The following is a 23,169-nucleotide window of genomic DNA, read 5'->3' as shown; positions in this document are numbered from 1 at the left end:
TGCTGCTTTGGACGAATCAACAATCAAACTATGTGGAATTGCTCAATCTGTAGAAAGTTTCTACAGTTCTCCGAGATTTGGGTTGCCTTCGTGCTAAAAAGGCAAATTTTAAACCAAGATTCCGACAAAGAAAACGTGTTAGTATTTCATCCCAAAAAAAAAATTAAAGCTTAAGGAACCATACTCAGAGATGAAAATTTGGAATTTTTATTTTCTGAGGCCGAAGACTCCAGCCAAATTTAATATAACCATAAGTGAACTCTGTGATAAGGTTAGGCAATAAATAAAAACAACTTGACGATTTGACATTTAATTGTTTTACTTTCGTTTTTGTGCACCGAACACAATCAAAATTGGATTTATCAAAATTTTTGAAGACATATCTTCGAAGTTTTTTTGAAGTGAAAACTTCTTTACCACGATATTTGAAACAAGATGAAACGAAAAAGCGACATGAAAAATCAATTGACTATAACTTTTTGGTTTGAATAGACGAATAAAATTTATACTGTAGATAGGTAATTAAATAAACTATAAATTTGCCAAACTTCAATTAATTTCATATTCAAAGTCCTGAGATAACGGTAAAAATATGTTTTTTTTTCTAAACTCGTTATATCTTTTGATCTAGAGCACATACAAATTGTATTAAACTTTAATATGCATGCTGATAATACTACCTTTCATTTAATATATCACATATAAACGGTACGTGCTCTGCAAGTTACAAAATCTTAAATTGAAAACTTGAAAAATACCTCAAACACCTGTGGAGATCTGCTGCCGATGACCAGGCACCAGTGTAGGAAAAACCGTAACCTCAGTTTGAAATTTCGACATAATGAGCTTTCGATAATTCTTACTTTTTTGTAGGCATGGTAAAAATATGATTGAAGATCTACATGGTGAAATAATAAGCTTTCAGATCATATAAAATTTATTATAGGTTGTAGTGCAAAAAATATGGATTTAAAGGTGATAGAATAAAAAAGGTAGATTTTTTCGATTTCTTTTTTGCAAGAAAAATGATTTTTTAAGGTTTCACTTCTACCACGTGTGAATTGCACACATGATTTTTTTTTAATAAGTCCCTTGTATTTCTTCCCCGAAAACGAAATTCCGATGGAGATACCCGATTTAGAGAAAAATTCCCGGGAGAGAAATCCTATTCCCAGGGAAATTTTCTCACGTGAGATTGCCGATAAGGCTGAATAAGTTTAAATGTATTAAAATACTTAACTTAGCGCATAACATACAAAAATATGCCTATATGCTCTCATGGAATTACATTACGAATCCTAAAAATCCCTTCAAGTAATGAAGAAATGAGATTTCTTCAATTAGTTTTTCTAAAATCATACTTAAATTGTACAGTTTTTGTTTTACAATTATAAAATTTAAACTCCTTTCCACTAATAGTCCCGTCAAATTAGACTAAAATAGGGGGTTGAGGTTACATTAATTCCCAGCAAGCTGAAATTTGGTAGGATTGTTGGAAACACCATCATAAATTAAATCTAAAAAGTCCTCATCGATCCGAGACCTGGAAAAGTTAAGAAAGTTGGCCACCTAGGTTTCTATAGATTTATTTTATACCACACGTGTTTAAAATTTTTCATAATATACTTTTTTTACATTTTGCATCGGGAAACAGATTTCAATTTTTTTTTAAGGAAGAAAATTATAAAAAAAAGAAATAAATAAAATTCATTCATTCGTGGTTGTAGTGAACGAAAACATAAGATGATAAAATTTAAAATAGAACTTTTTTCTATCTGTTTATAGAACAGTCATAAGTGTAGCTATCAGCCGTTTTAGGGTTGTCCATTCTCTATCGGATACCCTGTATATATTCAGACCTATTCTAAACAAAAATTCCCAGGGAAACGGTTTCGGGAGAAGGGCCCCAATCGGAAAAATGGTGAAAATTTTCATTTTTTTTTTTTGCTTTCTCCATATTCTTAACCATCGAAGAACGAAATTCAAGGTAAAAAAATAATTAAATTTCAAGAACTTTTCAGTTGGGAGTTTTTTTTTTCAAAATAGGCCTGATTATGACGATTACAACTCAACTCCAACTTTTTGAATCGTTATACCTAAGAAACGGTGGGTCTTTGGAAAAAAAGTGTGACACTTTTTATATATAATAATCTGGTCTACAATTCTTGCATTGAAAATTTTTTGATAAGACTTACCGTTTTGCTGAAAATCGTGAAAAACCAGTTTTTGTGACCTTTGACCCCAAGTAAAATTTTTTCCAGGTCTCAGATCGATGAGGACTTTTTAGATTTAATTTATGATGGTGTTTCCAACAATCCTAGCAAATTTCAGCTTGCTGGGAATTAATGTAACCTCGGATGTCTAAATTGACCGGACTATAAGTTTACTTTGTCACAAAAAAAAGTCAAATTCATAACGTTAACATAACTTTTATTGATTGTAACAAATAATATTAATTCAGGTATTGTTAAGTAATTCTATTTTTTTTTTTTAGTTTTTTTTAAAAGCTTTTTCAAGAAGTTAATAAGGAACACAAAAAAAAATTGAAAATTCGAAAGTTTTTTTTTTAAATATTTCGTTTCCTCTTTCAGCTCAATTTATTTGCTTCTCACCGATTTCCAAACATAAAATCCCAAAGAGGTAACTAAAGCAGTTGATAGCAAAATACTAAAACTTTTCATATTCAACGGATTCTTCTTATTTTTATCCGAATCCGGATTTGTTTGCTAAAAATACAAAACAAAAAAACAATAAAATTCAGAATTGTATTTAATATCTTTTTTAAAAACCTTTTCAAGTTCATTAAGTTGTATCTCAATTTCATTCGTAACTCGCTGAAGCTCTTCCAAAGCATCTAAAACAAATCGACTTGCGAAATTCTTCTCCCCCAAGACAACATCTTCTGATGGAATGATTTTGAGTTTATAGTTTGCAGCCGCCAAAGCCGATCGCATCGCTTCTAAATGAGATGAAGTTCTTCTTAAAATAGTCTCATTGTATAATTGTGCTTCTTCAGATTGCATTATTCTGAAAACAAGAATTGATTACTTTGATTTGGGGTAAAACAAAAAACACTCAACTGTGTGTAGGAACGATCTTGTTTGGGCATCAATTTAAAGAACTCAAGAAGTGATAGTCTTTGGTTTTCATCGTTACAGCCAATCAGTTCGAGATCTTTGTTAGATAATGAAGCCAATTCGCCAAAGGTCACATTGGCATTGATCAAGTTATCACTTAGATCGCCAACGTCGCCTTCGACGGTGGAGAAGAGAGCATCAAAGACTTCTTTGGAAGCATGGTGGCCTCCTCTGTGTTTTCCTTGTTTGCCTTGGAATTCACGCAGCTCAACATCACTGCCGTCGCAAGGATATGCTTTTGCTTCGATTCGGGTTGCACTCAAAGACGAGAAATCCATTTGAATAGAAGAAATTTCAAATAACAAAAAGAAAAAAAAATAGTGGAATATCCTTCAAATAAAAGTATAGAATACGAATTTTGTTTTCTTATATTTTTGGTTGGTATTATTTATTTGTTACTGTAGAATAAATAAATAGAAATTATATTAAAGTGTTTTTTGTGTATTTCTTTGCAAATTTCATAAAAATTTGTTTACAGTTTACACGGATGTCAAGTGTCATGTCAACTCAAATTTGAAGTTTCAATGCCAGGGCCGCTGCTGTACAGAGATGTTATTTTCTTCAAAGATTAGGATATTCTCAAACTGTGCAGATAAAAATCTTAAGACATGACTACACCTTTTTTTGTCAAATTTAAGAGCTGAACAGAATGCGTCGCTACAAAAGACAAATTTTGCACCATTGTATTTTATTTTTGCAATAGGGTTAGGGTATTGCAAAAGTGCAAAAGTGTATAAAAATTGTAGTCTGTATATTTGGCTGTTTAAATTTAAGAAAATGTTACACTTTTGCACTTTTGCAACGATACAAGACCATTTGCATCGAACCGTGAATACCCCTATAGTGCCTGGCTACACGGTGATTTTTCAATCGCCTAAGCAGTGAGTTTGTAGGCAAGAGGGATGAAGAGTGAAGGGGGAAGGTGCTCATGAAGGGAACTGAATTTTCTGAAGGCAGTACAGTTCCATTTCTTAGTTTTTCCTCTTTTTGACATTTGTTCCTAGAAAATGTAAAAGTGGAACGTGATTGGGCACAACAGTGTGTAGCCACCGCATGTGATTTTTCAATCGATTGAAAAATCACTGTGTAGCCAGGCACATAGTTTTTATTTTATTAGCAAATTAGAAAATAAAAACTCATACTCATATGCCTTCAAAACGATTTTGTTTTTTGCTCTCCTATAAAATTTGCTAAAATGGAGTTACACACTTTTCTGGTTTCACCGACGATATAAAAAAAATGCATGTAAAAATAGGGGTATTCACGATCCGATGCAACTGGTCTTGTATCATTGCTAAAGCCTGGTACGCTGCTCGCGCTAAATTTTAGCTCCCATACAAATTATCGAAAATTTTTAGCCGAGATAAAATGGATCCCATACAAGTTATCGATAACTTGTATGGGAATTTTATCTCAAGCCTGGTACGCTGCTCGAGCTAAATTTTAGCTCCCATACAAATTATCGATGAATTTTATCTGAGCTAAAATGGATCCCATACAAATTATCGATAACTTGTATGGGAATTTTATCTCAGCTAAAATTTAGCGCGAGCAGCGTACCAGGCTTAATTTGTTAAATTCGCGTTGAGTGCGTTGAACGCTAGGTGTACGACGGACATAAGTCAATTATGGCCATAAGCCTGGTACGCTGTTCGCGCTAAATTTTAGCCGACAAAAAATTTAAAACTGAAGTTTGGAATGATAAAATGTATTTCACTGGTTTTGCTAGCATACATTTTTGTATCTCTTTGTAAAACATACACGAAAAATACAAGAAAAACCCAAAAGCGAAAAATGTGACAACTAACACACACCTTATATTTTTTGTTTGTTGTTGTGTTTTCAGCCAAACTACTTTTGGTTTGCAGGGATTGGTTTTGCAAAAAATTAAGAAAAACACTTTAAAATAGGGTTGTACTGTAATAAGCTTCTCAAACTGTTAACGTCTCGTCATCGCATGCGTCACAAATGTGTACCACAATGCGATGGCATGCGATCCGGCAAACGAGAAAGAAACTTCTTTTTTTGTCTGATTCATTTTTCCAACTGCAAATTTGCCGGCATTGCATTTACGAATTGCGATTTGCGAAGTCTAAACAAGTTCGATTCCCACAAAAATCCTCTTAAAATTTTAACAAAATCACAAAAATACATCATTTTCGGTTCAATTCAATACTTTTTTATAAATCAAAAAATCGAAAATGCCTTCTTTATTGCCACTGGAATCAAACCCAGATGTAAAACTGAGAAAAACTAAAATTGTTCTTGAACTTAAATAATTGATAAGACTATTTTCTAATAGGTCCTCACTAAGTACATACACAAGTTGGGTGTGTCGAAAGATTATTCTTTTATCGATGTGGTCGGTCTGGACCCTGAAATGCTGGAATGGATTCCCAAACCTGTAAAATCCATTGTTCTACTTTTCCCTTGTTCCGAAGCCGTAAGTTGTACTTTTGTTTGACCGGCATTTTTTCTATCAAGGTCATTTTCGTTTACTTGTCTTTTTCTGTCTTTGTTTTAGTACGAAAAACATCGTATGGAAGAAAATGAAAAATTGGCCGGCAATTTGCCAAAGTTTCCTGAGGATTTGTTTTACATGAGACAATTCACTCAGAATGCTTGTGGAACAGTTGCTTTGATTCATAGCATTGCAAATAACAAAGAGTAAGTACAGTTTATTTTGTTGTTTTTTTTTTATGACTCTTGGTGTCCTGTAAAATGATATCACACGGTTTAATGGGGGATAGGGATTGTATTAGTCATCGGAAGTTTTTTCTAATAAAGTAGAAAATCGATATTAAAATTGACACCCTGAATCTGTTTGTTTTCTTTGTAATACAAATTTTCATAGGGAACATAAAAATTTATAATTTGTTTTGGGGTATGAACAAATGGGAGCTTTTATTTTGTCTCAAATTCATTGATAGAATTAAATAAGTCATAATACCTATTTGAATTTCTTGACTTTTAATAAGAGTATACCTACTTTATAGGGTGTCCCGAATTACAAAATGTCCCGGTTTTGTCCCGACATTTTAATCAGTCTTTGTTTGAAATTTTTAGGAAGAAAAATTGAGACTCCTTAATGAAGCAATGATTGATGATTCACTCTTGTGGGTATTTGATTGATTGATATTTGCAGTGTAAGATGCACTGCGACCTGCAAGATCTATTGTACCTCCCTTTTAAGCTATATGAGTTAGTTCATCATTTTATAGCTCCTCCTCTAACCTAATTCCTTTGGGGTATTTTCATATTGTGTAATTTATCCTCTTTGACCTGGTAGCAACCCAGGTGTTTAATTGTGAATTGCGTTAAATAGTTAATGGTGTAAAATTGTTGATACCATTGAGGTGAAAAAATAGACATTATTACCTTTCATTTGACATCAATTTGACCCAATGTAGAGGTCCAAAAGCAAAAAAAAAAAAAACAAAGATTTAACAACAAGTAGCATAGATAGTTTCCAACTATAAAACAGGCTGTGAGACTTAACTTGTATGCTTCATTTTCCATAAATTATCAAACAAGCTATTGCCTAAGAGGCTGATTGCTCAGTCATATCTTTCGTTTTTTAGCAAACAATTCAAAAACTCGCCTTCCAATACACAAATAATCTTTAATCTGGATCTATAATATTATAAAAGATGGCATTGATATTATAACCACCAATTGGATATCAATATATCCTTTATATCAATTAGTAAAAGAGGGTTTTAAATATCTGTGTGCCCTCCCGACAAGATACCTCCACCTGATACCGAAACAACGATCTTTGTTTTTTTTTACGATAGTTAAGTCTGAGCAACCATGGAAGGAAAGACCTGTGGTTTTTGTACCTACCAATAGTGAAATTGAATTCTTACAAGCGTGAATACTACTTTTATGATAACCAATTGATAAAATTCATGAATATAAGTGAATAAAATCAATTGTCAATTGGTTACCGCTGCACAGTGGTTCCGTAGTAGGCCATAGGCCGAAATATCGATGTCAATATAATGACGTCATTTTTCGTTATATTTGTTATATAGGTCGTTTCAAATCAAAAGTCCTGACTCAGAGTTTATTTTCTCCCTTCCAATAAAATTGAGAGCAAATAAACAAAAAACTCAATTTTATTGGCTCATTGCGACAAATCAACTCAAAAATAACAACAAATCATGCTTGTTTGAATGAAAGAAATGCTAGAGAAAAAAATCAACAAACGAAAAATCTGAATTTGTTTATTAATGATTTCTATGGTGACGACTCCAGAATAATTGAAAAATAAAAATAAGATATTTACTGCCCAATTATACAAATGAAAAGATGTGAATAGAATTTTATGTTATGAATTGCTATCATACAAACTGGACATTTCTGGTCCATCTTCACCTAGTCCTATACTAATATCTTCGGCAATGTTATTCCAACTGCCTTCAAATGATAAATAATTAAATAATTGTATGTTTTTTTGTATTGTCCGCGGATATGGAGTGATGCAAGCCCGGGAGACTTGCCTCCGCTTTCTGAGGCTAACCCACTGAATCTCACAGACGGATCTATTAATTAAAATAGGGATATCAAGAACTGTTCTTCATTATTTTATCGTAATTTTAGAAAAAGTTCAGCTGCCTCATAAATGCTTCCTTCCAGTAAGCGAATGAGTTTTTTTTATTTTTGCTCAATTTTCCATGGGACTTTTGATTTGAAACGACCTATAAAAAGCCTATTCTTTAAGATAGCATAACAGACATTTTGAGAAAATAACGGAACTTTTCATATCGACCATGAAAAGTTGTCGAAAAAAGTCTGATTTCAATGCTTTATTTTTGGTCCCGAATCAACTTAAACTTTTAAGTGTATTTTTCGGTTAAAATTATTTTTAAAGTTTTTTTTTTGTTATGGAACTTAAAGTTGAAGGTATGTACGTTATTTAAAGAGTTTACAATTCTATTTTATTTAAAATTTTCAATAAAAAACAGACTAGAAAAGGACAGGTTCAAATTCCATACTTTTGTTTTTCTTCTCACTTTACCGAAACTTTTAACTATGTTGTCATCAATATAAATACATGATTCATATACATAAATTTTCTCTAGCACGTGTAGTTTCTTAAACAATTGAATCTGTCTGCGAATAAGTGCGACGGGCTACGACTGACTCTTTTACACTCATTGTTTCAATTTTACCCATATTTCTCATATTTAAAACTTTTTCAAAAATTTTTTTTTTTTTTTTTTTTAATTTTTTATGTTTTCCTTAAGTTTTTGCACATATTTTTATAAAAATATATGATATCAAGCAAGCTTTAAATCTGAAATGTAACATAAAAATTATGACTGAAATTGAAAAAAAAAAAACCAAATAAATAATTTTAAAAAATAACTTATCATTTGTTTGTATGTAGATTCAAGGCTTCTTTTTACATTTTGTTATTAAATATATACAAGATTTCTTAATAAAACAATTGTTTTTAAATTAATTCATTTTTTATTGCTAAAAAAATATATTCTCACACATATTCAAGTATATTTTGTTGCTATCCTAACCATAATCCCCTATGGCCGCCCTTCTTAGAAACCGGTACCACTGTGCGCTGTAAAAATAAAATTATCTATTCCATATAACCTGAGAAATATTCAACAAAAAGTATCCACCTAAAAGTTGACAATAAAAATAAAAAACCATCATTTTGCTAAATGAAAGAGAAAAAAATTTAATATTTATTAAAGAAAAAGAACCTGTAAAATATAAAAAAAGAAATTAAATTAATAAAATATAAAACATTTTAAAATGCTAAACCTATAAACAAACCAATCATGAACGAAAAAACCGTAATTGGGTTGAAATTTCTACTTAAAGTTCTTCCAATTCTCCAAGTTTTATATTTAATCCACTGTAAAAATAATTGATAATTCTGTAAAAAAAAAAAATAAAATCATTTTTAAATGTCAAATAATTAAATAAATTAAATGTCAACAATGTAATGTCGAAAAACTAACTCTTCTTTGGGGATGAAAAACCCTAATGGCTCTTCTCCTGCCCATTATAAGACCTTCAGCCTGGAGATAAACAAGACCAAGATTTTGCTGAAATTCAAGAAACACATAAATTAGAAGAAAAATCAAAAAAACTAAACGTTTAATTTACAAAGACGAATGTTTGCGGGAGGAATTGAAGCAAAACCTCTCGCTGGTAAGATGCTTTGTAATCGTATGATGCTTCTGGCGGAAGCAATGCACGAACGATGTTGGTTTCCTTTTACAAAAAGATATATAATTTATATTTTTTTTAAATAAAAATTTTCTTACCACATCATTTCGTCTTCTCCAGCACAACCCGAGGTTCATCCAATCCCGTCGGCCAAACTATAAGATAAACCAAATACATATAAAACAACGGATAGAGAAAAATAATTCAATAAACTTACGTTTCTAAAAAATCCCAAATCCATTATATTTTCCATTTTCAATATTTTTTCTTATCTTTTTATTTTTCAATCGTGTTTGATCTTGCTTTTTAATATTTTAGACTGAAAATTTCTCATTTTTGCCTAGCTTAAGTACAAGTCATGAGAATCAACAAGAACGAACCTTTTTAAAAAATGATGAAAATATTATTTTTGTACTCGTCCAGTGTTATTGTACATGAATTCGTTAGATATTTTAATGCAGAGCTTCCCTGTCTCATTTCACCAACAGAAATTTCAGCAAATTGTTAAAAAGACATCAAATGCACTTTGCTCCTTTTTATAGGTTCAAATTATAAGAAAAGTTCAGTGGCATTGCAGTGTTAAAAATGCATTGGGTGCACTGTTTTTTTTGGATTGGAAAATTTTCAAAGACAGTTGAACAACAAGTATCAGGATATCATGTCAAGAAAAGTGCAGTGACAATGCAACAGAGGTAAAAATGCATTTGCTGCACTTTTTTCCGAAAATGTTCCAAACAGTTAAACATTAAAAATTTTGACACAATTTTAAGAGAATTGCAGTGGCGTTGCATTAAAAGTGTTAAAAATGCATCTGCTGCACTTTTTTCAAAAATATTTCAAAACAGTTAAACATTTAATATTTGGATAACATTTCAAGAAAAGTGCAATCCCACTGCATCAGAAGCAGTAAAAATGCATTTGCTGCACTTTTTTTTTCAAAAATGCTGAAAAACAGTTGAACATTTCATATTTTGGCACAATTTAAAAGAAATTCATTGAATGCATTTTTAACACTTTTGATGCAACGCCACTACACTTCTTAAAATATTATCCAAATATTTGGTATATATCTAAGGCATTCGCGCTAGATATTTCCAAGGCATTCGATTGAGTTTGGCATCAAGCTCTCTTGTCAAAAATGTGTGCTTATGGTTTTGACGATTCTCTTGCCAAATGCATTAGAAACTATCAATACATTACAAGTTGTATTTGATAGGTTCAGATCAGATATCCACGAAATTAATGCTGGCGTTTCACAAGGCTCTGTCTTATCACCCCCTTTTTTTGCCTTCATCAACGATCTTTAAGGAATAACTTTTAACTTCATTGTTTTGCCGATGACAGCACGCTCAGTTTCTCATAGATATTGCTTGAATATAATTCGCACATCTGGGCTGAAGCTTCACTAGCATATTTGCATTTACTTTGTCGGATTCAAAACAAAGCGTTTAGATTAATAGGGAATTAACACTCGAAGACCGAAGAAATGTTTTCATGGTTTTTTTTTTTTATTATCAAGGTTCCTTTGTAGCGGCTAAGTGCATTCCCACCCTGAGAAAATTTCCTCGTAATACTCGCCAAGGCATGACTGCTCGCTCATAAGTTCACTCTGAAGCCTAATTTTTTCCAATCTCCGAACATGGTTTCTTATATTCAAGACGGACTCCATTTCAGAATAAGTATGACTTTGCAGTCTCTGATTGTGCTATAGAGCGTATTTTTTAACAACTTCTGTAACCATTTCTATTTGTAAGTCACGATGTAGATCGCTATTTCTTATGTACCAAGGTACATTAACTTTGTATGATTTCGGTATTTGTTTTCTTTGTACAGCCCCATTATTGGAATCCATAGGTCCAAACAGGCTTTAGTACTTGATTATACAGCATTATTTTGTTTTGGGTTGATAAATCAGAGTTGTTACCAAGTAACCAGTACATTTTTCTATATTTCAAGTTTAGTTCTTCTCTTTTCTTTTTGATGTGCTCTTTCTACTTTAGCTTTGCATCCAGAGTCATTCCAAGGTATTTGGCCGTATTGGCGTAGGGTACAGCTTGATTACACTGCACAACAAAATTGAGCTTTTTGTATGATGAATTAACCAAACACTACTTTTCCAAAGGTTTTTGTTGTGCTGAACTCGAATCCGAATTCAGAAATATTCTATCAGCTCCCGTTTTTTAAATATTACCGTTAGAATATGCAAAAACACCTGTTTCTGAAGTTATGCTGCAATGTGTGGGAATTTTTTTGCAACACTTTTTGTGAAGGTTTGTATAAGAATTGCCTTTCTTCTTTAAAAATCTGTTTTAATCTTTGCGATATCTTTTTTATAATCCGAGATATTTTAATTTGAAGTTACTGCAGTTTGAAATTACGTTATTGATAAAATAAGCCAAAACACACGTACTTAAACTTAAGATATCTCAGATAATAAAGCAGATTTCGGAAAGATTTAAACAGATTTTCAAAGAAGAAAAACAGTTCTTATAGTTAAAAAGTATGCCAAAATAAGGTACCTCACATCAAAGCATAACCTCAAAAACAGCCAAAACACGTTTTTTTCGCAAATTCTAACTGCAATATTTCAAGAACTAAGACTGATAGAATATTTCTGACTTCATATTCGAGTTAAGCACCCCAAAAACTATTGGAAAAGTATAGTTCGGTTTATTCATAATAAAAATAGTCAAATTTTGTTGACCAGAGCTATCAGCCAAAAAACGTGTTTTTGCATTTTCTAATGGCAATATTGCAAAAACTAGAGCTGATAGAATGTTTCTGACTCCGGATTCGAGTTCAGAACACCAAAAACCATTGGAAAAGTATTGTATAGTTTATTCATCGAAAACCTTGTTGTGCAGTGTTATTAATGAATATTGGAATATTGTTTATCTTTTTATTTGAAAAGTTTATATGTGAACATTTTGTTTCATTGAGTTTGATACGCCATTTTTCGGTCCATGCTCTCTCACTATGTCGACTGTCGACGGCATTTTGTAGTTTTACCTCTGCCTTAGAGACACATTTGTCGGGTACCAAAATTGCGGTATCATCTGCAAAATTAGCCATTATGGTGTGATTACAATGTTCATCAGTAGCTCTTCTTAAATCCTCTCTAAATTTTCTTCCTGCTTGCACTATGTTAAAACATTGTAACGATATGGCTTAAATTCCTTGAGTGTCTGTCCAAAATAAAAAAACTGGTGTCAAGTCAAAAGTATCCATGATTTTTAGCCAAAGGATCCAGGTAATCTTTGTTCAGGATCACTAGAGATAATCGATAGCACCCCAATGGCTCCTTTTCAAGGATCGGGACCTTTTATCTTTTTCTTTAAGCTAACTTTATCTTTTTCTTAAAGCATCCCCTTGGAAGATGGTGTCCTTAAGACTTTCCTTGACGAGTCGAAATCTCTCGATCCCGAAGAAAGAGGAAAGGCTTTGGAAAAAGATTCAACATTCCAAGATTGTCATCAAGATTTAGCACAAGAAGGTCAAACTGAAGCTGATCCTGAGGAGAAAGTCAATCATCATTTCATTGCATTTATTCAAAAAGATGGCGAACTATATGAAATGGATGGAAGAAAGAACTTTCCAATCAAGCACGGTTCAACATCTGATGAGAAATTTGTCGAGGTTTGTAAAGTGGTTTTTTTACAACTAACAAATATAAAAACAATAATATCTTTTCTTTATTTACAGGATGCTGCAAAAGTTTGCAAAGAATTCATGGCTCGTGATCCTGAGGAATTGCGTTTCACTGTAATGGCACTGGCTCCCACCCAAAATTAAAGATACCTCTCATCGGTTACATCTCATTATTTATTTAATTGTGCATTTTGTGTGTGTGTTCTGCTTGAAATGCACATTCGCGCTATTGATTGGCTTTTTAAAAATTAATATTAATAATTGTCTCTGTATGTTATCTGTGGTTTTCAATTTAATTGGATGGCATATAATGCTACCATTAATATTTTTATTTTATTTTTTTTTGTCTGAATTAATTTAATTTTTTTCTATTAGCTTTTGTATGAATTCATAAATGATATTTGTAATAAAGAAAAAAAAAGAAAAAAAAATCAAACAATATTTTTTTATTTGAATATTATTTAAAAGTTCGTAGAACTTTTTACCTAGAACTATAAATATTTACTTTAGGCTTTGTGACGCATTCTTTAAAATTTATATTTCTAAAGCGTCATTTTAATAAATTATTATTGTCTCTCTATCATCAAATCAATTAAAACGTGAATTTCACGTTTATTTTTTGTTTATTGAATTAAAATGTTTATCCTTCAATCGATTTCGTCGATAAATGCATGACCAAATAATTAAAACCTGTTAATATGGTTAATATGTCTATTGTCCCACTGAATGTAGACTAAATTAATAAAACATTAGATGAGAGAGGTCTTTAACCTTATTATCTGTAGCTATTTGAATAATAACCAGTTTAGTTTTAAACTTGTAAAAAGATTTATTAGGTGAGTTATTTTTTTTTACTTCTTTACTTTTTAATTTTAAACACATCTAAAAATATGATAGTCTACTTATGTAGGAATGTTTTTTTGCGATGATAAAATGAATACAAATACAGTAATAAATCATAACGAATAAACTATTAATTTAATTTATATTCGTGACTGAAGTCAATTATTTTTCTTGATTATTTAAACAAATTAATAGTATTTTCTATAGAATCTCTAAATCCATGTCAAATGTAATGAAAATTATTTCCAATTACGAAGGGTTCTATTTATCTTTTGAAAATAGGAAATGATTGGGGGGCAATGACGTATCCAATCCGAAAAAAAATATTTTTTGAGGCTTACATGCATTCTCCCAGCAGACTCAATAAAATTAAGACTGGTAAACGAAAGTCAAACGATAGGTAAATGGCAGTCGTAAAGATTAACGAGTATCGCTGAAGTAAAACGATTATCGTAATACGTAATTTGAACGAGAACGAAGTAGTTTCAACGATAATCCTTTTACAATATAAAGCCAAAGATAAATATGAGTATTCAATCTAAAAATAAGTTGTCAATTTCTGGCACAGTATTTTGTGATCAATTGTACAGTGCCGCTCACTTGAATAGCACACCTTTTTTTTTAGTTATAAGTGCATATAATTCCTGTCTCTTAATACCAAAATGATCAATATTTTACTTTTTGGTATGTCCCCTTATGCACTCTCTCTGTGAGCGAAATCATTCATTTTCAATGACCCGTTAGTTAAATTTTGCAATTTTTTGCGGAACAACTCTAAAAAAAGTGCTCCTATTCTGGCTCACTTGAATAGCACATCCGCTTTTTTTTTTAGTTTTCGAGTGCAAATCAAAGAAGGTAGAAATGCAGAAATTTTCTCCGATGTCTTTTAGTAATTTAAAGCTGATTTTTAAGTGGGTCCCACGAAATAATTGGTAGAGGAAGAAAAAGCGAAAATCATGAGTGCCCCCGTCTATTCGCCAAAAAGGTAAAAAAATGCAACAAACCCGGAAATTTCTTTTCAATTTTTTTTACGCAATGAGTCCAATTGTGAATAAAATATGAAAGGGTAAACAGTAAGTGCTGTTACTGCAGCTGACAGAAGAGCGATTCTACGACTCGCGTCAAATTCACATAACTCTTCCGCCAAAATAAAGGAAAAAGTGGTATAAAAGCAAGTGCTTCCATATTTAAACCACTGATTTCGATGGCTTAACAGTTGAAGCCATTAAAGCTAAAGACAAAACCATCGATAAACACCTCCCGTAAAGTGCAACTCATAAGTTTCTGTCGATCTTATGACATGAAATAAAGCATGTTTTCTCCGATAAGAAAAAAATTAGTTTAGATGGCCCCGTTGGCTTTAACTATTATTGTCATGATATGCTAAAGAAGGGCCATGCATTGGATCATAAAAATAGTCGAGGAGTATCAAGAATGAGACTTTGTCAACATTCATTTAATACAATGCATTTGTATTAAGAAATATTTTAATTTGTTCCGGAATGCTTCAACTTTTTTTCGAACATTTTTCAAAAATGGGGGTTTTAAAGCCAAAAACACCGTTCTTATTTTCGCATTGAATTGAAAAACGTTGTTCTTAACAATGTTCCACATTTTCGGACCTCTAAGTTCAATATTTCAAAAGTTAGAGGCCGAAAATAATAAAATTAATCGAGGTTTTAAGTTTTTATATTATGTCTAATTTAAAAGAAGTGTTCTAGACATTGTTCTATTTTTAAGGATTATGCTTGTTTTCATAAAAAACTTAAAAGAAAACATTTCGGATTTGTTTTTTTAATTCGGTTTTGAATTCGATTATTTAATGGTAAATACATATCATGAGTGTTTTTTAAAACAACTTAAAAACACCTTTGCCAAATTGTAATGATTTAGTTAAATGCTAAAGCCATTTTATTATTTATCATTTTATTAATTTACTAAATTAAATCAGTGTGCTTTTTGACTAAGTAACTTACTAAAATGACTAACATTTTACTAAATCGTTTAAAATTTTGCGCCACTATTTTTTCTTAGGTTTTAACTTGGATTAGATTGCAAGGTTCAGAAAAACAATTTTTACTTGCGAAATAGAAATAGCTACTATTAGGAGACTTTTACCATAAGAGCAAATACGTGGGACCTAATCGTGCATACCATCAGATTATTGGTAGATCTTTATTTGAAACATTTTTTATACATAGCTAGAAATAAATTGTTAATTATTTTTCAACAATGCTACTGAAAAATAATCATTTACCAAGTAATATATTGTTTCCAATTCGTTAACCTCGATTCTTTTAAATTTTAAAGCACCAATTTTATAATTTTATTGGTCAATAAATGATTAACAAAGGTCAATTACATTCATTATTTGGTCAACGATAAAAAATATTACATCGATTCATAGATTTTAAACACAGTCACTGTGGTGTATGTGGAACATTTTTCTTTTTAAAGATAAATGATACAAATATTGCGTGGCTGACCAAATAATGAAACCATGTTATCTTTGTTGATCACCACAGTGTTCTTTCATAAACCTTTGAGAAAACTTCTTCTTTAATTCTGTAAAACTAAGTTTTTTCTTCTTTTCCAAAACAAAGAAAATAAATACAAAATCTTTAAGTCTATTTTTCTTTATTTATATAAACACTATTAACACACTTCAATAGAAGCAACAGTCGTCTACCCATCTAAATTAGGAACATCAGTAAAAGTCACTTCGCCCGATTCCGGAGCATTTAAATACTCAATCATAACAATATGATTGGTACCAGTTTTGAGTACTTCTTTCGGCACATACAAAGTTATTTGTGGACCAACTGTTGGCCAATATCTTCCCAAATTCTCTCCATTAACAAATACAATTCCCTTACTCCAACCTCTTGGATCAATATAAGTATCGTATACTTCCTCTTCTTCAATTTCCAATTCACCATAGAATATAGCTGGTCCAGATCTAAGCATTGATCTGTTATTATGTATCCGGAAACCACGGGTCTTTGGCATACCTTCGGTTTCAATGAGTCGCACAATATCATTGTACGATTCTAGTGGATATTTTGTCATGGTCCAATTCTTGAGAACAGTCCTATCAACAATTACATCATTTAGGATGCCCTTGAAATCATTTGGGATGTTATAGTTGATTCTTCCTTGATTTTCAACAAGTATTTGTAGTTTATTTCCAAGACCGGCGTTAATGGGTAAGGAAAAGACTTGACTTTCTCTTGACAAGACTCCGATGAAATTCCTATCAACATAGACATAACCCCGATCACGAATTCCATCTACTCTGAGTACAAATGGATCTCTTCCCATGCTTGGTAAACTTGTTTCGTATAAGACAAGTCCCGAATACTGATCAAGAGCCTCAAATGTTTGGGGTTTCTGGGACGTAACTGTACCCGCAGACAAAATACGTCGACCATCGTTGGATAGAATGTGACAGCAGCCAGTTAGCCGAATTGTTCCATAGTGCTTCTTGGGTAATGGCACTGGCAGTGGAATATCTGGAAGTGTTTCGTAACGACCTATGATCTCACGCAGTTTGTAGTATTTTTCTGTTGGATCGCCTGACTCATCCATGGGCGCATCGTAGTCATATGAAGTTGTATCGGGTTGGTAGCGGCCCGGGCCACCATCATTGGCTCCGGCTGTAAAGCCAAAATTGGTTCCTCCATAGAACATGTAAAAGTTTACACTTGCACCTTCGTCAAGCATTTTACTGTAAAAAAAAGCAAAATTTTTAGATTTGTTCGAAGAATACAAAAGAAACCTACATAAAAGTTGGGGTCACAGATTTAGTTTGAACTCTTGACATTTTCTCCTGCCAATGGGTCAACCATCCGGGATAATATTCAGCATTTACCAACGGTCCCTTGGGTTGGAGTTTCTTTTTATAAGCCCACTGCTCAGTTGTATTGTCAGTAGCTCCAAAGTCCAAAGTTGCTAGGACCCCAGGAATATAACCACATCCGAGCACAGATGGTCCGTCGTTGGTAAAGAGAACTGCTTTGTCTTTGACATGAGCATGTGTCTCATCTCGCATCCATTCGCGGTATTTTTTATCGCAGGCATAGAATGATCCATACTCATTCTCCACTTGCACCATAATAATTGGACCACCATTTCCATAGAGATAAGGTCCCATGCGAGCCATAAGCTGAGCATACCACAGTCGAACCTCATAGAGATAATCTTAAAAATGAAATGATTGGATTTGTTATAAAGCAAATTTGGTAATGTGTTTTTGAAAGTTTTTTTCTTACTTATGTCTGCTGTTCTTAGTTGAATTTGAGGATATTTGGTTAGCAGCCAATAGGGAAAACCACCCTTTAAAGAAAAAACAATGTTAAAATGTATTGGCTACTAAATAAATTTTAAAATAATTTGTGTAGAAAAAAAATAATTTTAAAGGTCACTGTGACGTATGCGTATTTTTTTTTATATTGGAGGTGGAGGCCGTTTTGGCGCTGATTGCTTCATATGTAAGTGAAAAATGCTCCTACAGAAAATTTAAAAACAGAATTTAACTGGTGCAATAACTAAATCAATAGTGGAGTAATATAAGCAATTATCGTTTTAAAATGAGCGCTGTCGTATTTAAAAAAAAAATTTAAATTAAGGTTTTTGTGAACAAAATTTTGTTTTAAAGTTAGTGGAGTAACTAAAGCAAATGATTAGGGAACCCGGCCGAACAGCTTCGTTTTTAATGATCTTTTTTTTTCAAACATCGGTTATTAAAAATACTTTAACCTCTATGGGTTAAAAATTACCGATGTTGCCGTATTGTTTTTTAAATTAAAAATATTTTTTTTTTTAACGAAATCATTTTTTTGTTGCACTTTTATAAATTAAATAGCACCGAAATATTGCCTAGGTAATTTAAAGAAAAAAAATATATGGGAGTGTTGGACGATCTTCCATCGTTTAAGCGATAAATGCAATTTTCTCACAAACTTACTTCAAACACAAAAAAAAATATTTTGAACAGAACGGCAACACCAACAATATTTAAATACACATTTTCAAAAAGCTAGAAGCTCATTCGTAAGAGTTAAATTTAAATCTACTGAATTTAATGAAGAGTTTTTAAAAAAATGGTCCTCAAATTCCGATTTTTGAAACAAAATGTTATTACAAAAATTTTAAATGACATTTTTTCAAACTTTTTAGCAATAAAATATAAATTTATTTTTAAACATTTTTTGACCAATAATATTATTAGTTGAATTCCGAAGAGGAAAAGGTAATATAATATCACAACAAAAAAATTACAACTGTTAAAAAAAGAGCCAAGTTCTCCTGTGTTGAAATTATGCTGGCACAAAAAGTACTGAAATGTAAAAGTGTGCAAAGTTCTAAAGCTTCGCTTTAAATTTGTATTAATACAATTTTGATTGTTCTCTTCGCAATTTTTTCTTTAAATTAACGATTTTTAAAATAATCCAGTCAAATAAGGGTTTAACCTCGGAATGAATGTTAGTAGAAATTTTTTTTGCTCAATATCTTCCTTTTGCCATTCTATAACATATCTCAAAAGTCTAGAAAAATCTCATGTCCGCTTGTCGCGATTTCAAGGTCAAATCGCGAAATGGAGATTTTCAAAATTAGCAATAATAGGCTATGGTATTATATACACATATGATACATGATTTCAAGGTATTTTTTAATACTGATTCCAAAAAATCTAAAATCAAGACAATCTGACGTCTCTGGAAAAAGTTATACCTGTTTTTCATCTGTCAACTCATATTATTATAACAGTTGCAAACTTACTGCCGAAAAACCCTTAAAAGTTATGGTAGATGAACTAAATTTTGCATAAAGATTTTAGAATCCATCATTATTAAAAATCAAAACAATCCATTACAAAAATATATATACCTACGAAATAATGCTATTTTTTGATGGAGGGGCAAATTTTAGAATATGCACTAAAGAAGATTCTTGTTCATCTTAGGAATAAGTGCAAATAGGCTAATTTTTTCATTTTAATCTTTGTTTGGATATTCTTTAATTACCCTTAAAAATCTAAAAAAATCTCATGTCCGCAAGACCTAATTTTCTTGGTTTGAAAATAAGGTGCAGATTTTAAAAAAATGGAAAACTTCACTTCAGATTTTTGTGTCAGATCAACATGAATAAGGTGCATTACTTTTCAGGGATGGTCAGGTTGACTTGTTTGTGAGTTTTGTTGGAATTAGTGTTAAAAAATACCTTTAAATCATGTCGCTTAAGTTGGTATACATATAAAAATTTAAACTTTTCTTATTAATTTTTTAAAATCTGCACCTTATTTTCAAACCAAGAAAATTAGGTCTTGCGGACATGAGATTTTTTTAGATTTTTAAGGGTAATTAAAGAATATACAAACAAAGATTAAAATGAAAAAATTAGGCTATTTGCACTTATTCCTAAGATGAACAAGAATCTTCTTTAGTGCATATCCTAAAATTTGCCCCTCCATCAAAAAATACCATTATTTCGTAGGTGTATATATTTTTTGTAAGGGATTGTTTTGATTTTTAATAATGATGGATTCTAAAATCTTCATGCAAAATTTGGTTCGTCTATCATAACTTTTAAGGGTTTTTCGGCAGTAAGTTTGCAACTGTTATAATAATATGAGTTGACAGATGAAAAACAGGTATAACTTTTTCCAGAGACGTCAGATTGTCTTAATTTTAGATTTTTTGGAATCAGCATTAAAATATACCTTGAAATCATGTATCGTATGTGTATATAATACCATAGCCTATTTTTGCTAATTTTGAAAATCTCCATTTCGCGATTTGACCTTGAAATCGCGACAAGCGGACATGAGATTTTTCTAGACATTTGAGATATGTTATAGAATGGCAAAAGGAAGATATTGAGCAAAAAAAATTTCTACTAACATTCATTCCGAGATTTACCCCTTTTTTCTCCTTATTTGACTGTATTAAAAGCTTATTGAAAAATTGCCAAGTAAACAATCGAAATTTTATTGATACAAATTTAAAGCCAAGCTTTAGAACTTGGTACACTTTTACATTTCAGTACTTTTTGTGAAAGAAATTTTGAGTGGAGTTTAAAGCCATTTAAACCATTTTTCGCAATATAAAAAGCCAACTTTAATTTTTTTTAAAGATTCAAATAAAAATATACTGTGTTATGTAGTGGAGTAACTAAAGCAAATTATTAGGGAACCCGGCCGAACAGCTCTGATTTTGATGATCTTTTTTTTTTCAAACATCGGTAATTAAAAATACTTTAAAGTCTACAAGTCTACAGGTTAAAAATTGCCGATGTTGCCGTATTGTCTTTTACTCCCATATAATTGTTTTCCTTTAATTGCCTAAACAATCTTTTGGCATTAGTGAATTTATTGGAACAAGTTTTGGAACAATTTTTTTTGTTCACAAAAATCTTCAATTAACAACTTCTTTTTAACAACTTTGCTTGTTTCGCTATGCAGTAGCACAAAAGCTTGACTCTGAAACCCATTAAACAACGAAGTCTTTGATAAAAAATAAATATACAATCCCAAAATTAAATTTTAATTTAAGCATTGTTTTCGCGAAATAAAAAAAAAATGCCAGAAACAAGATCATCAAAGATTCAGCCATCTGAGGTGAATTCTCCGAAACCATCTGTGAGTAATTCAGCGAACATTGCAGATCAACTGTGGCGTAAAATGGAGAAAAAGCTGCAAACGTGGGGAGATGAAACTAGACTTGAACTCGTGAAAATCATGGAATCGAGATTGTCAGCCCTGGAGCAAACTTTCAATGACAAGGTAAAGTCAGCCACTCTTGAACTTGAACTAGAGCTGTGTCAATCGTGATTGATTCGGTCTTTTTGACCCGTTCACCGAAAATTCTGTGTGATTGCAATCACTATAAACCAAATCAATCAATCCTTATATCAATCTCGTTCATAAAATAAGAAAGTACGAAGTAGAAAAGTGCGTTTCGTTCATCCAAATCGTTTACAATCAAAAACCACGAAGTGGAAAAGAACGTTTCCTTCATCCAAATCGTTCACAATCAAAAACCACGAAGTGGAAAAGAACGTTTCGTTCATCCAAATCGTTCACAATCAAAAACCACGAAGTGGAAAAGAACGTTTCGTTCATCCAAATCGTTTACAATCAAAAACCACGAAGTGGAAAAGAACGCTTTGTTCATCCAAATCGTTCACAATCAAAAATCATCTAAAAAATCTCTCAGAACTCGGATTTCGTTCTTTCCATTCATTCTCAATCATCATTTCGATTCCATGCATACAACTGTTACAAGTTTATATAAGCAGGTTCAGAGTTTGAATTGAATCGGATTCGATTGGGAATTTCTATCGAATATCTGACCTTGACTTCTTTTTACTTTTGATGTATCTATTTCGATGTTTTGAACTTGGCGGAGACATAATGCCTTACTGATAATCAAAGTTACCATTAAAATTTTCCAAAAATATATTTTCAAAAAAAAGCGGAGATAATTAAATTTTTAAAAAACTCTCATAGAAAATATAAACGAAAAATTGTTTTATATGGTTGCATTGAAATGTTAATATGTAAGGTTATATGCGATTTCTTGTTTCTTCTCTCATTTTTCAGAACGAAATGAGTGAAAAAGAAATGGTTTCGAATAAATGAACGAAAGAACGATTGATAGAAAAGACCGAATCTTTGGTGAAATCAATCTTTGAACGATTCGATCTTTTGAAATGAACGATTTGCCCAGCTCTAACTTGAACAAAAAATATATGACATCACACAAGAACAAAAACGTCTTCAGACTGTAGTTGATGAAATTGAAAGAGATAAACTTAAATCAGATGTCATCTTATATGGCATCCCGTCTCTTCCCGCCGAAGACCTCTCTGAGGTCTACCAAAAAATATGCGAAGCTGTTGGCACCCCTGCTGAAACACTATCAAATGTTTTTAGAGTAAAACCTCGAGGGAGAGAATCTAATACTGATGCATGCATAATACTTAAGTTTGCACACGAAAAAGACAAGCAAAACTTACTAAGAGCTGCAGCTTCGCATCGCAGAAGAACAAAGGCTGAATTAAAATTGCGTGACATTGGCATCAACTCTGATAAAAGTTTTCATCTCAATGAGAGCCTCACCAAGCAAAATTACCAACTACAAAGACAAGCTCTAAAGTTAAAACAACGCTCACTCATCACGTCAGTTCACACTTTCAAGGGAAATCTCTTCATACGTACAACACAACATCATTCTCCAATACCAATCCATTCAATGGAAGAGCTGAGAAATGCAATCGGTACAACATTAAATGATCGTGATAACTGATAACTCCATACCTTAACTTTGATATTTCTCTT

The 23,169-nt window shown here is 31.7% G+C and overlaps 4 protein-coding genes and 1 long non-coding RNA gene across 8 annotated transcripts in view; 2 read left to right on the top strand and 3 right to left on the bottom strand.

The window, feature by feature from the left end:
- Positions 1-2,484: 2,484 nt before the first annotated feature.
- On the bottom strand, positions 2,485-3,584 carry LOC129914376 (uncharacterized). The gene is made up of 3 exons (XM_055993593.1): positions 3,081-3,584; positions 2,790-3,027; positions 2,485-2,726 (listed from the first exon to the last, which is right to left on the bottom strand). The coding sequence occupies exons 1-3, from the start codon at positions 3,413-3,415 to the stop codon at positions 2,598-2,600; spliced, it is 702 nt and encodes a 233-aa protein (XP_055849568.1). The 5' UTR covers positions 3,416-3,584; the 3' UTR covers positions 2,485-2,597.
- Positions 3,585-5,198: 1,614 nt separating this feature from the next.
- LOC129914377 (ubiquitin carboxyl-terminal hydrolase) lies at positions 5,199-13,131 on the top strand. Its single transcript, XM_055993595.1, has 5 exons — positions 5,199-5,374; positions 5,440-5,580; positions 5,662-5,804; positions 12,701-12,974; positions 13,041-13,131. The coding sequence occupies exons 1-5, from the start codon at positions 5,339-5,341 to the stop codon at positions 13,128-13,130; spliced, it is 684 nt and encodes a 227-aa protein (XP_055849570.1). The 5' UTR covers positions 5,199-5,338; the 3' UTR covers position 13,131.
- On the top strand, positions 9,079-9,574 carry LOC129914382 (uncharacterized). The gene is made up of 2 exons (XR_008772177.1): positions 9,079-9,320; positions 9,459-9,574. It is a non-coding gene; the product is annotated as an uncharacterized LOC129914382 (long non-coding RNA).
- On the bottom strand, positions 9,101-9,648 carry LOC129914378 (uncharacterized). The gene is made up of 4 exons (XM_055993596.1): positions 9,556-9,648; positions 9,437-9,493; positions 9,276-9,383; positions 9,101-9,214 (listed from the first exon to the last, which is right to left on the bottom strand). The coding sequence occupies exons 1-4, from the start codon at positions 9,589-9,591 to the stop codon at positions 9,101-9,103; spliced, it is 315 nt and encodes a 104-aa protein (XP_055849571.1). The 5' UTR covers positions 9,592-9,648.
- Positions 13,132-16,449: 3,318 nt separating the features above from the next.
- LOC129914370 (beta-galactosidase) overlaps positions 16,450-23,169 on the bottom strand; it is a 35,868-nt gene continuing 29,148 nt past the window's right edge. For all 4 annotated transcript variants that reach the window (XM_055993582.1, XM_055993583.1, XM_055993581.1 and 1 more), the window contains exons 5-7: positions 18,101-18,164; positions 17,612-18,029; positions 16,450-17,556 (exon numbers count right to left, since the gene is read on the bottom strand). In XM_055993582.1, the coding sequence (XP_055849557.1) occupies positions 16,515-17,556; positions 17,612-18,029; positions 18,101-18,164 (1,524 nt within the window). In that variant the 3' untranslated portion in view covers positions 16,450-16,514. The remainder of the gene's footprint in view (positions 17,557-17,611; positions 18,030-18,100; positions 18,165-23,169) is intronic.

Source organism: Episyrphus balteatus, chromosome 3, assembly GCF_945859705.1.
Source record: "Episyrphus balteatus chromosome 3, idEpiBalt1.1, whole genome shotgun sequence".
Taxonomy (NCBI): Eukaryota; Metazoa; Arthropoda; class Insecta; order Diptera; family Syrphidae; genus Episyrphus; species Episyrphus balteatus.
The sequence above is the reverse complement of the archived record's forward strand: the minus strand, read 5'-3'. Positions and strand labels throughout refer to the sequence as shown.